This window comes from Diadema setosum, chromosome 4 (genome assembly GCF_964275005.1).
Source record: "Diadema setosum chromosome 4, eeDiaSeto1, whole genome shotgun sequence".
Taxonomy (NCBI): domain Eukaryota; kingdom Metazoa; phylum Echinodermata; class Echinoidea; order Diadematoida; family Diadematidae; genus Diadema; species Diadema setosum.
The window spans coordinates 47,687,047-47,700,667 of NC_092688.1; the positions used below are offsets into that span (position 1 = coordinate 47,687,047).

The 13,621-nt window shown below is 37.0% G+C and overlaps 1 protein-coding gene across 1 annotated transcript in view; it reads left to right on the plus strand.

The window, feature by feature from the left end:
- Nucleotides 1-10,296, plus strand: part of LOC140227377 (acetoacetyl-CoA synthetase-like) — a 30,314-nt gene extending 20,018 nt beyond the window's left edge. The window contains exons 9-18 of the mRNA XM_072307788.1: nucleotides 430-554; nucleotides 1,187-1,251; nucleotides 1,765-1,887; nucleotides 2,619-2,732; nucleotides 3,125-3,250; nucleotides 3,825-3,894; nucleotides 6,656-6,714; nucleotides 7,808-8,010; nucleotides 9,257-9,386; nucleotides 10,178-10,296. Of these exons, the coding sequence (XP_072163889.1) occupies nucleotides 430-554; nucleotides 1,187-1,251; nucleotides 1,765-1,887; nucleotides 2,619-2,732; nucleotides 3,125-3,250; nucleotides 3,825-3,894; nucleotides 6,656-6,714; nucleotides 7,808-8,010; nucleotides 9,257-9,386; nucleotides 10,178-10,296 (1,134 nt within the window). The remainder of the gene's footprint in view (nucleotides 1-429; nucleotides 555-1,186; nucleotides 1,252-1,764; nucleotides 1,888-2,618; nucleotides 2,733-3,124; nucleotides 3,251-3,824; nucleotides 3,895-6,655; nucleotides 6,715-7,807; nucleotides 8,011-9,256; nucleotides 9,387-10,177) is intronic.
- Nucleotides 10,297-13,621: the final 3,325 nt, after the last annotated feature.

The following is a 13,621-nucleotide window of genomic DNA, read 5'->3' on the forward strand; positions in this document are numbered from 1 at the left end:
TGGATTTGTTATTATTATATATGGAAAGACTTTCTTGTTCATCATTTTTTTGGGACAAAATCAAACAAAACAAACTGAAACAATGCATGTATAAATGGTGTGGCAGGCCCATTTTTGCTTTGTAGATTATTCATAAATTCTAAGGATAATTCTTTTGTATCTGTTTATAATTCTGTGTATGCAGTTCTAGTTGTGTATCACAAATTTTGGCACATCTCTTTAGATTATGTTGCTCATTTAAATGGGTCTTTTCAATAACTATACAAGGAATCCATTTAAAATCTCGCTGCTTTTCATGTTTTGCTAAAGGTTTCATTAATGCCATTTTGTGATCAGCTGTCATGTGAATCAGGTAAGGAAAAATGGAGGAAAATATAATTGATTTAAAATTGATTTTAAATAAAATTATTTATGAAAATCTATTTTCAGACTGGTTGGATGATGTGGAACTGGTTGGTAACAGCTCTAGCTGTAGGCAGCGGTGTGGTCCTGTATGACGGGTCCCCATTAGTTCCTGGTCCTTCAGTTCTCTGGGACCTTGTGGACAGTCTAGAGTGAGTGACTTTGGTTTTTATTTTACTGCAGATCATTTAAAAAAAAAATCCACAAGTTATGCAACACTTCAGGTGCACTCACAAGGAAAGTTGAATATATCCCAAGAGACTCAAAGGTTGAGAGTTGAGTTGTCTTGTATTATTTGTACTAACTAGAAATGAAGTATCATGTTATTGTGCCCTTTCCATAAGTTGGAAAGGCATTCTTTCCCTGATAAGATGTAAATGCAAGCATTTAAGCCTTGCATACAGACTACTTCTTTGTTATGAAGCTCCTTTGCAGTAGATTGATATATCAGTGGTTTGGATTATCTATTGAAGTAGTTAAAAAGTTTTTGTTACTGGACAATAAATGCACAATGATATTTTATTCATGATAGTATTATGCATATTTTGGTAACATTCAGTGTGAGCAGAAACACTCTAAACCAAAACATCACATGATGGAGTAACAAGTGAAATACAGGAAGAATTATGGAGAAAGATATGAGGAATCTGTGAATAATATTGTTTGAAATTTGTAGTAGACCGCATGTGCCATCTTTTAGACAGACTTTTCTTTTTAAAAAGTATATCAACTGTTTGTTGAATTCATCATCCAATTCCTGTTGCCATGGTTTTGTTTCCATCAGCATCTCAATTCTAGGAACCGGTGCCAAGTGGCTGTCTGTGCTGGAGGACAAGGGAGTTCATCCCTGTGAGTTCTTTCATTCTTCTTGTTTGATGATTTCTTGGAATATGACCTTGCCAGAGAATCTGTCTCATGTGCACTTATGTTTCGACAAGAAATGTCTTCATAGTTAATCTGACTTAATACTGGTGAAGGAAATTATTCCTTTTACATTTACACAGTGGTCCAAGATGCTACTAGCCCACACACCAGTATGCCTGAGGCAAGCCCATTCAGGGCAGGATTTTAAAGATTTGTTGTTATAGTCTTAGGTCAATATAATTGTTCATGACAGACATTACAAATCATCTCAGAGACAAACTGTTGGATTCTCCTCTCAGCTTGCACACAAAAAGATCCTGAATTTGCTCTCCTTGGCAAATGAGATAAACTATTATTGTATACACATATTAGCCACCTACCGGTATTTGAGAATGAGTTGTACCATGTTGTGCTGTAAGGTTGAGACATATGCAGCAGTCTCTTTGGTATGCGTTTCAGCTTCTTTGATGATTAATAAAGTCACTTCCCATCTCTTAGGTAAGACCCACAAACTGGAGAAGCTGCACACAATTCTCTCTACCGGTTCCCCCTTGGTGCCAGCATCCTATGACTATGTCTACAACTCCATCAAGAAGGACCTCCTCCTCGGATCTATCACTGGTATGTGACATTTTTGTGCATCTCTTGAATGTCTGTGGCATGTGTGTTTGTTTGGTGATGGTGGTGGTAATGATGATGATGATGGTGGTGATGGTGATGGTGATGGTGATGCTGATGTTGATAATAATGATGATCATGATGATGAAGATGGTGATGATGATAATGATGATGATGATTAAAATGATGATGTTGATGGTGATGATGATGATGATGATGTTGGTGATGGTGATGAGATGGTGATGATGTCGGTTAAAATGATGGCAGTGATGATGATGATGATAGTTTAAATGATGATGGTGATGATGATGGTCCTGGTCTTTTAGTCTTGTTATAATTGGGAAGGGGGGCATTATGGCCCCAAAGATCTTGGCCGTGGATCGCCCACTTGCCTCAAAATTTTGCAAGAGGGTAGAGGATGAAATAGTCTACAATGCTGTATGGCTGAATTTACAAAAGGTGTTTTCTTTTCTTTTATATGAATTAATATTTGCTAATCATATTTTATGTGAGAAATTGTAGCTTTGGTTATTTCTCACTGAATAAAGTTTAAGGAATAGCAATATTTTGGTACAAATGTCTTTTATAACTTCCTTGTCAGTCTCAGAATTGATGAATGAGGTGAATTTCACACATATATTTTGTGTGTGGACTGCACTCCAGCTTGTCTGTGTAAGTAACTATGGTAACAGACTTTAATGGAGGTGTCACCTTAATGCTGCATCTCTCCACAGGGGGCACTGACCTGGTATCCTGCTTTGCTGGACAGAACTGGACGGTACCAGTCTACCGTGGTGAGATTCAGGCCAGGAACCTGGGCATGGCGATAGAGGCTTGGAATGAAGATGGTAAGCTTCAAACTCTGGTCAACTGGTCCAGTTGAAACTAGATGGGTCGTTATAATTACTGGAGCACTCAGAACGATGATAATAGAATGGTAGTCACGAATCTCTGAGATCTACTGGCATAAATATGACTAATGTTTCTCCCTTTTTCTCTTTACTGAACAATATAAATGAAAGTTTCAAAGGTTAAGTGAGTAGAATATTTTTCTTAACACAAGATGGTTATGCATTGAAATTATTTCATGATGACATATTTGCAGCTGCTATAAGCAGGACATCCCTTGGATGGCATTATGTTCTTCATTTTCATCTTTCATTTTTCCTTCTGCCAATTTTCTTCTTGTCATTGTTTAAATCTTGTTGAACTCCTATGGTGACTTGCTTTTCTTCCTCAGGCAAGGCAGTGTATGGTGAGAGTGGGGAATTGGTGTGCATCAAACCGTTTCCCTGCATGCCAACACACTTCTGGAATGATGCGGACGGCTTTAAATACAAGAAGGCTTACTTTGCCAAGTACAGAGGTTGGTTTTAGTGTCAGAACTAAAGGCTATTGCTGTATCTGTCTGGTTGTATTTTGCACGTGCCAAACAGGGAACAATAAACATAGCATTGAATGAGTGGATATTGGAAGTTTTAGTAGGAATTGCAATTCTTTCCAGTATCAAGACCAGAAAGTCCATGATTTACATTAAATGTGTATCTTATATAAACATAAATAACATATACCTGGTGATTTTGATACTTGTGTGTTGACGGCTCTATCAGGCCAGTATTTGACATTGTGGTGGATGTCTTTTGTTTTAAACTGTGGAAATATGAAGGCAAGATTACATATGAATAACTTAACACTTATTGATACATAGAGTAGACAAACCTGTCTTGACACAGCATTGAGAAAGTGAAATTGAGCTCTGAGATGAACCATGGTAACTCCTTATAGTGGGTTGGGCTTATGGAATGCCTGTCTTACCCTGGGAAAATGTTGTGGTGTTTCTTTCTTTTGATGGAAAATCAAATTTATACTAATTAAATTAATACATTGTTGCTTCATGTGGAAACGTAGTAACTGTATTTTTGTTTCTATTTCTTGCCCAGGTGTTTGGGCTCATGGGGACTTCATCAACATTGATCCTGTCACGAAAGGAATCCTCATGCAGGGAAGAAGGTAAGATTGTTGGAACCAAGTGAGTATTTTGCTAGGTATTTCTATCCATCTAAAAAGTCCTCCAACTCCTCCAACTCCAACGCTTTGGCAGGAGACCTTTCCCTGGACACCATTTTTTGCAAAATGTCCCTCGTTCCCACCTGAGTTGGGACTACTCAGCTTCAGCACTGTGGCTCCAACTTATAATGTAGTTTCTCCTGTTTGAAGTAAAGCTTTCTCCCCCACCTTACTTTTGTCATATGAGTTAAAAAATGAGGCTAAGATATTGTAACACTTGAGTTGGACCCCGGTCTCAAAGGATATGCTGCGTGCTCATGATGTGCGCTAGGCGGGCATAATATTGTGCGTGTGCTCGCGAGCGGAGTCTCAAGTTTGCTAGGAGGTCCTGGCAGGAGAATCTCCTGTTTAAGAGATACTTGGGATTGGAGTCTAGGGGGGTTGTGTTAAAAACTGTCATCAACTCTACGACGGACAGCTTTGAGAAAGATTTATGGCTGAATTGGATTCGAGATACATGCCATATGTACTGTGCTTTTACAGACGAATCTAACTTGTGCACACAATAGCAGCTGCTGCCCTTTCATAAACCAAAGCTACACACTTCACAATATACATATTGAATAATTACTTTCAATTAGAAGCTGTCAACTCTTACCAAATATTATTTGCAAATTGTATGATTTACCTTGATTTACCTGATGTTGGGCATAAAGTATACTGGACTTATTTGCCCCTCTGCATCCTCTTGAGTCTTGCTGCAAGTGTTATTTGCTCTACTATTTGCATGCATAGGGCAGGAGCATCATGGGAATTTAGTATCCGGGTCAGAACAGTTGAATTTATGTTTCCATGACTTTTCAAGATTTGATTTGAAGGTATTGATAGTGCTGCTATTGATGACTTCAGGTGGTAGGCTGTTCCATAGGTTAACTACTCGGTGTGAGAAATTCCTTTGCCTTACATTTGAGTTTGCGTAGGGTTTTCTGAGCTTGAGTATGTGACCTCTTGTCCTGGAATGTGTTCATCAACAGACCTAATTATCACATCAACCAGTTCACCTTGATCACGTTTAATGGGACTGGGCTGGTTTAATTCTTTAGTGTTCAAACCGTTTGCATATTTAAGCTCTCCAGTGACTTGTGCATGCGTCCTATGTGACGTAAGAGGATAGTCACTACGTCCATGGCTGTGAGATTCACTAGATTTCAACATCAACGACAGTGTGTCCTGCATCTGTTTCATCACATGTTCTATTTTCTCGTTCACATCCATCTTTACTTTCTCAACATTCACATCTGACCCATAGGTCGACCAACAACTGGTAGTAGGCCTACTGCTAGTACTAGTACACAAGTCAGGATTTGATTTTGACATGACAGCATCTCTAGCACCTTGTACTGCAGTTATCTCACATTCTTTGCAGTACCAGTGACATCTTTCACCAGCCTTCTTGAGTAAATTGTAGACTTCCATACTCATGTCTTGACATGCCAAGCACACCCACTGGTCACAGGTTTCACACTCAGTCAGTTGTTTCCTATCTGATTTGTTGCACTGTTGGCATACTAGGGAGTATAACTCATCATTCTCCATCTTCCCTCCCTTTTTGGACTTGGGTTCTCCTGCTTTCTTGGCACCAGCTCCGCTACTGGCAGAAGTAGATCCTTTTCTACCGGATTTCCCTTTCTTGTCTTGCTTCGAATTGGAGCCTTGCTCGGCGAAGATTGTGCATTTGGATTTGAGAAGCATCGCTGCGTTTGTAGAACTTGAAGTTAAAGCATCAGGATCTGTGCGTTCGATGTTTTGGTCATCCTCTGCTTTGTCGCGCGATGATTCATGATCCGCGGTTTCCACTCCGTCTACATCACTTACTTCACAATTTTTTTCATTTTTTCCGAATGGTGAAATCCTTGTTAATGTCTGCTGCAGTTTTTCCATGGCATTCGCGTGTAGACGTCCTATAGCTATCGACGGAACACTTGCTTACTGGAACAAACTGCAGCCGGTTGTATACAATGGCACATGTGTAGAGATTACATGTGCAATCTGATGCCCATAGCGTTGTGCGGAGAACTTTGCAATTCCTCGGTCGCTTGGGTTGCAAAAACTGAATCGAATCAATCCTTGTTAATCCTCCTGAATCAAATCAATCCTTGTTAATCCTCCTGAATCGAATCAATCCTTGTTAATCCTCCTGAATCGAATCAATCCTTGTTAATCCTCCTGATAAAAATCCAGAAAACTCTTCCAGTACTGTCACAATGGTTTCCATTTTCCAAATCGATGAATTGTTCCGAGTAATATCCAACAAGAACCATATGAGTTATGAAATTCTTGAGTCACATCGCGAGAAATTCCCAGAAACACGTGCTACCCCCATGCATGCGCAATTATACCCATGATTCATAGTTTTTCTTGCAACTGACTAACAAATTGCCTATCTGCTTTTAGATGCAACTGCCTATGTATTTGTTATGAGAAGTAATATAGTGTGTGAATATAACATAAAGCTCTTATAATGGTAATGTGCCCATGACACAAGAGACCACTGCATTCTACAGGGAACATATTTGTCTATATTACTGCCCACAATATTTTGCAGTCAACAGCTACAAATTCTACAGTCATGATTAGTGAGGCATGTTTTGATGACTAAATAAAGTGCTATCCATAACAAATATCTTCTGTTGAAGCAATCAAGTTTGTTTGGTTGTTTACTCTCAAGATGTTCATATTTTAATCATTTTACATTTTGTTTCAGTGATGGCACATTGAATCCCAATGGAGTACGGTTTGGCAGTTCAGACATCTACAATATTGGTGAGGTTTTCATTGTTCTTATTCTCCATCAATTCATAAACATCAAAACTATGATATGAAATAACTGTATATGCCATATACTTTGCAAGCATGAAATTTGTGACTTTGGACTTGTAAGACAACCTCATGAGTTTTTTAATTTGAGAACGAGAAATTCATTGACAGAATTAGAAGGAAGTATTATCACCTTTCAAGAGAAAATTTAGCAATTTTTCATCGTGGAGATGATAAACAATGCATTAGGGGAGGCAATATTGTTGCAAGTTAGTAATTTTACAAATATCAAATTTTTACATATTTTGTTTTCAAAACCATTGCATGAGGTGATGTTAATGAGCTTTTTTTCTTTTTTGTTGTACGTTTGTGTCATTCACATAAGAGAATTGTAATCCTTTCTTGTCATAATCATCCTCATCCTTGGCTCACATTGAAGAGGCAGTATTATGAGTTTGTTGTCATGGCAACTTCCATTCATCATTCTCTATTTATGCCCCTCTCTGACAAAAACAATAAAAAGCTGGACACCATGTTTATCATCTTGAAATCATTGATAGCACCAGAAGAATTGGAGAAGCAAGTGTATTTAAGTTTGAATGAATGACTGAATTGAATTAGATTTAGTCTCATTCCACACATTCAATATTTACACTATAGACAGGAGTGATGAATTCAAAGGTTGCCAAAGTCATCGGTGTCATCCCAGAAGAAATGACCTGATCTGACCTTCAGCGTCTTAACCAATAACAAATAATAATTAAAAAAAAATTCTCTAGCACAGTCTTCAAATATGTATATACATACTCTGTAAACCCAGAAACATTCGCAGCATGAATCTTTCGCAGATTGGAGCCGATGGCCTTGTTTGCAGCATTGAACTTTGTGAATTGTGTAATATGAAGGTATACAGCATTGTACTGGCATTTAATGCATAGTGCAGACAAAAACATTCACATGCATTTTACTTTTGCAAATCACAGCTCCAAGCAAATTTGTGAAAGTTTCATGCATGCAAAAATTTCTGGTTTTAGAGTAGGGCCTATGCTATCCCTGAATCATAATTGGTCCCATATATGTGTATTTATGTTTGTTGCAGTGGAGAGACTGAAAGAGATTCAGGACAGTCTGTGTGTCCCTCAGAGAAACCATCTCAATGAGGAAAGAGTCATCCTCTTCCTCAAGATGGCCTCAGGTGTGACCTTTGACCCAGAAGTAGTCAAGAGAGTCAAGGTCCTGATCCGATCTGAGCTGTCCGCCCGCCATGTGCCAGCCTTGATACTTGAGACCAAGGACATTCCCGTAAGTGAACAAATATGATGATTGTTAATTTGCTCTTTATAGAACACCCTATAAAGAAGAAACCGCATTTCTGCAGGATTCAGGTAAAGTATTGCAGAGACATGACTACTTACCAGTAATGTTCCTGTTGAGAGGTGGAAATTGTACATAGGGATTGATATTGAGTTGTAAGATGCATTTAGGGAAATAGGTAAACACTTGTAAGGGATGACTCATGAGATGTATGGAGATAATTACTTTCTGGAAATATGTTTTCGATCAAAGATAAGACAATTTCTATTCCTTGCTACGAAGTCAACATCTCTTGTATACTGTAAAAGTGGATATTTTCGCGCGACTAATTTTTCGCGCTCGGCTCAGTAAGAAGGGCTTCACATGTTTTTAATTTCGCGGAATCAAGACAGTAAGTATGGGAACATATTGCAAGCAAAAATATTCGCGTGCTTTTATTTTCGTGCTAGTTTCTGGTTGCGTGAAATGCGCGAAAATTTCAACACCGCAAAAATTTCCACTTTTACAGTAGAACCCTCAAGTCTCTTGGTTAGATGCTGGGTCAGTTTATAGTGTGACTTTTTAGCTATGATATTGCAGATATGTATTTTTTTTTTTCTGCCTTTGGGTCAATGCCACTGGTTGTATAAGGCCTACTTGTCAGATATAGCATGCATACTACTCCTTCAAGAGCTCACATTTAGAGACAGCTGTGTGTGTGCATTTAATGTCTCATGTAAAAACTTACTTCCACATGGATCAGTGTGACATTAAAAATGGTTTCTGTTTCTGCATGAGAGTGTCTAAATGACTTCTCTGCTGTCAGTGTATTTTCTCAAGTTATGCCTTGACATGGATGACATACTACTGCTTGTACTCCACATGACTGTAAAAGTGGAAATTTTTGTGATAATTTTCTTGCATTTCGCATGACACAAAACTTGTGCAAAATGAGAGTTAGTGAAATTAATGCCTATTTTGCTTTTAGTTTTCCTCATGTTTGTTTGCCCTGTAGCATGAATGAATTTGATGTCATAAGTTACCTTTTACCATAATATGTGCCGCCAAAGGCCTTACCCTCCATGGCAGCAGTGTGCTGTTTGAAGTGCTTGCTCAATTTTTGTGACCATCTACGAAATTCGAAACATGCAAAATTCATTCTGTTGTGTGGAGTGCAAAAAATGACTCGCAAGAAAATTTTCACTTTTATAGTTAATTATTCTTTTAATGTGTGGTATGTGATTGATGTTTGCAGTACACCATCAGCGGCAAGAAAGTGGAAGTGGCAGTGAAGAAGATTATCGCTGGAGAGGAAATCATCCAGCGAGGAGCCTTCTCAAATCCCGACTCTCTTGATCTCTACAAGAACCTTCCTGAGTTACAAGGTAGGTTCTGCTTGATTTCAATTCTTATTGGGTAATAAATATGATGATAACAACTGGGGAAGAGATTGTGATGATAATTGTTTTTAAGATCATATTAATGATAATGATAAAAATGCTAAAAGTGCCAGTTTAAGTCATGATTGTAATGAAAGCAATATTGGAGATTATCAGAATGATGATAATGATGAATGATAATAATGAATATACTACTTTTGCTTTTGTTTTGAGAAGTGATTTTGAATGAACCACTGTAAAATTTGAAAAGCTGGAAAACATGATAAAAGAAACACATTTTGCAAGGTGTTGGTCTCCAGAGAAGAGTTTATGGAACAAGGCTAAAGCTAGAAACTGTCTTTGAGAACTGTCTTTGTTTCATTGTATTACTTTGTGATATGCCACTGAAAAGTGCTTCACATTTTCCAGGTAAGAAAATGTCAGATTATCTTTCAAACACAGTTTTTCCTTCTTGATTCAAGTGCAAAATAACATGATGTAGAATCTATAGTTCTTAGCTCTTGCTGTTTCTCTGACTGGCTCAGATTTCCAACATTTTTTATTGTAAAACCTGTAACATTCACGGCATGAAACTATTGCAAATTGGAGCTGATTTATTTGTGGCATGAAACTTTTCCAAATTGTCACCAGTATTTAATACATTATGAAGACAAAAACCTTTGTGTGCTTTTTACTTTCGTGAATTTTGGCTCCTTGCAAAATTTGCAAAAGTTTCATGTGCACAAAAATTTATGGTTTACAGTGATTGGATCTAATTTGATTGTTTCTGTTGCTAGGTTACTACAAGCCCAGCAAGAATCCCATCCCACCCACTCAAAGTGCAATGCAACCCGTCAAGAAAGCTCACGTGGACACAACGTCGTCGCCCACCAGTGAGACGGCACCTGAAAACTGACCTCCAGAGCTCACAGCTCACTTTATATAGCACAACCACAGGCAGGGTATCACAGACCTCCTGGTATATATTCTATTGTAAATAAATTTACTCTGAGGAAGGTAGGTTAGTATAACAATAATGCAAAAAATACTCGAAGCTGTCATTGGCAGCCTTTTCTCAAGACATGATGTAGTAGGGAAAGAGAGTTTGACCATCAAGTATTCAGTCAAGAATCTCTTCATTGGTATTTATAGTATTCATAACATGTTAGACCTTCTTTGGCTGATAGTTGGCTTCTCTGAATGAGAGTAAAGCTATCTCAGGCACTGTAATTTATTCAAATTCCATGTTACTCCCAGAATCCGGTCTTTGAGTTATTATACAAATCTTATGCAAGTTTTGTACAAGAACAAAATGCATGAAATTTACTCTTTTCTCTATGATCATACAACAAAACTGCAGAGAAAAATGTCTCTACACTTGGGAAGATACATTACACATCATTTTTTGGTATCGTGCATTTGCAATACAAATTTCTTCTAGAATACATTTACCACTGAAAAACCTTATTGTAGACTTCAGTTCTGATGATATGAATAGATAGCATAAAGAATAGATAGCATAAAGAATAATCTGGGTCCCATTTCATCAGAAAGTTGATATGAAAGCAACTCTTGCTGGAATGGCAATTGTCATGGTAATGACAAGAATCCGGCTTCCTGATTGGCTGTTGATATGGGAAGTTGCCATTTCAGCAAAAGTTGCTATCCTAACATCTTTTATGAAATTTGGCCCTGTTGTCCAAATAAGAAGATGGTGTTCCTTCAATATAATTTTTATGCTCCTTTCTCATCAACAGTCTCCTTGACTGTGATATTCAAACAGCTCTCATCACCACACAAATGTGCCAACAGTTGAACTAGAGATGTAGGTGTATGACTGTTGGATTCTGTCAAGAGTCTGCTTCTTGCCAAATATCGTAGAAAATTACCTCAATTCCCGTCACTCTTTAGATCTGTGCCAATGTCATCTCATGACACTACTCTCCATTGCTGGAATTGCTGTCAGGTAAAGAATTGATTCCAAAGACTGAGTATATCATCACCATTCATATGACTGCCACTACTAAATGAACTCCCAGGGTTTCTAACTATTCTTCAAGGATTTCAGCTTCCTGCTGAAATTGTCAATCTTAAATTTTCTTTTTCTGAAGGAACAATACTTTCCTTTTGTGAATATTAATGTGGATATTTTCCTTTAAATGTTTTCATGGAATGTCTTCTATTTTGTCATTGATAAAATCATGTGATAAATGATAAAATTCTAATCTTTGTATGTTTTACTTGATGTTTGTCAAAACCAGAGGGAATAAGTAAAGATTTCATGTTTTTACCGAGTTCTGACATGTGCAGAAAGTATGCTGGAATATGTGATCTTTTGTCCCTCTTTGATATGGATAACTTTGTTTTATTTTTTTTTAAAGATCTTGTTGTTTTATTTATAGAATTATTGTATTCCTGTTTCATTCTTAATAGTCAAAGACCATGCTTTTAAAGTACATCAGCATTGATGCGATGTATTTATTTACATTTCCTTGCAAAATGACAATTCAAATTTTGTTACTATTCATTCTCACATATAAATGTTGGTAAAGGGGCAAAGGGCAGTTTTGATCCCATATATACTGTGTGCCTTTCTCTCTTTAAAATGAGACTAAACTATTTGTGTGAACAAAATCACGATTCGTATTAGACTCCACTCCAGTGTAGATGAATGTTCGCGACATCGATTCAGTTTTAGCTGGTCGTATAAGATGTTTCCCATATGAAGATTGTCATGACAGAGCTGGTGTTTTAGAATTTAGCATGGAGAACAGAGACAATGATGCATTGATCTTCAAATCAATTTTTTTTTAACACTTGCTTCAATTTGTCTAACAAGTTAATGACATAATATAGGATTTGTAATTATCAAAAATGTGTCATCTTTCATGTATGTCATAATATTTAGATAAAGAGTTTCCTTCCTAATGGATTAGCACCATGTTTTGTTGACATGAAGTCTAGTGGAGGATGTGCATAAAATATTGACTCCTAGCAACCGAGCATGAATATGCATGTGACTCACTGTTGACCAATCAGGCAGCAGAATTTTATTAGAGACAGGGGGCAACATTCAGTGAAATATTGACCTGATAAAGCCACACAGCTGAAGAGACATAGAGGTTATTTTTTACTGTATGTAAAAGTGTTTGTGACTGGTGCGGTCTGTTTATTATGTAGTGTATGATATTGATTTTTATTGACCAAATCAAGCAGTTCAATAGCTAATATCATTACAGCTTTCAAAGCATGTAGCCAGCTGATAATGTGGGCAGAGTAAATTTTAAGTAAACTATATTTGATGTTCAACAATGATTTCTGTGTTTTGCAGTGCAGTTTATGTGTACATTGTACACAAATAGTAAATATGAAAATTACATGCTCCAACTCATTTCATGTACAAAAACCCATAATTATTTGTCAAAGACTGTGATGAATGAATATCACTCTGTATATATCTTATCTTCTTGAATGGTTTTTAGCATAGTTAGGATATGGAGAGTGAGTGTCTGAGTGATCTGTGCATTTACACAGGTGACCAAACCAGATACATGTCAAGGTTTTCATCCACAGTACAAAGAACAGAAAGTTTGATGTTTATTAACATTGAAAAGGTGATGAATGGTGTGGAATATATCTTTGCATATACTTTGCTGGAGTATATGTAAATTTATGGGTTATTAAATTGTAAATACTTACCTGGGTATTACAAAATTGAATACCGGTACTCTCTTTAACAACATTTAGGCATTCTTAAATGGATTAATGCATATGCTGCATTGACAATATTTGTTCACTGTAACAATACAAACATCCTACCATATTTGTGGTCTTTATTCTTGTAAATTCAAATCAGTAATCATAGCATGAGGTTGAGTGTGAATTCTCATTATTTAAATTCTTTAATTTCCAAGTTATGTCTGCAATACCTGGCCATTCCACTCACGCTCGATGTTTATATTTCATGAGTGGTGTTGCAAGAGGATCAACGTTTGATTAGATTATATTTCTTTGTGTGTGTGCATGTGTGCTGAACTTATATGTTTCATGAAGACATGAATTTCATTTGTCGAATCATGCATAGTATGACAAATCTGTAGATTATGTTAAATCTATGATTTGTTTCATGTACTATGGCTGAAACATCTGTATGGAATGCTGTGATAGGTTGCAGTACAAATCAGTGGCAAGCAGTCCTATTGGATGGGGGATTTTGCACAATGATATTATTATATTTTATC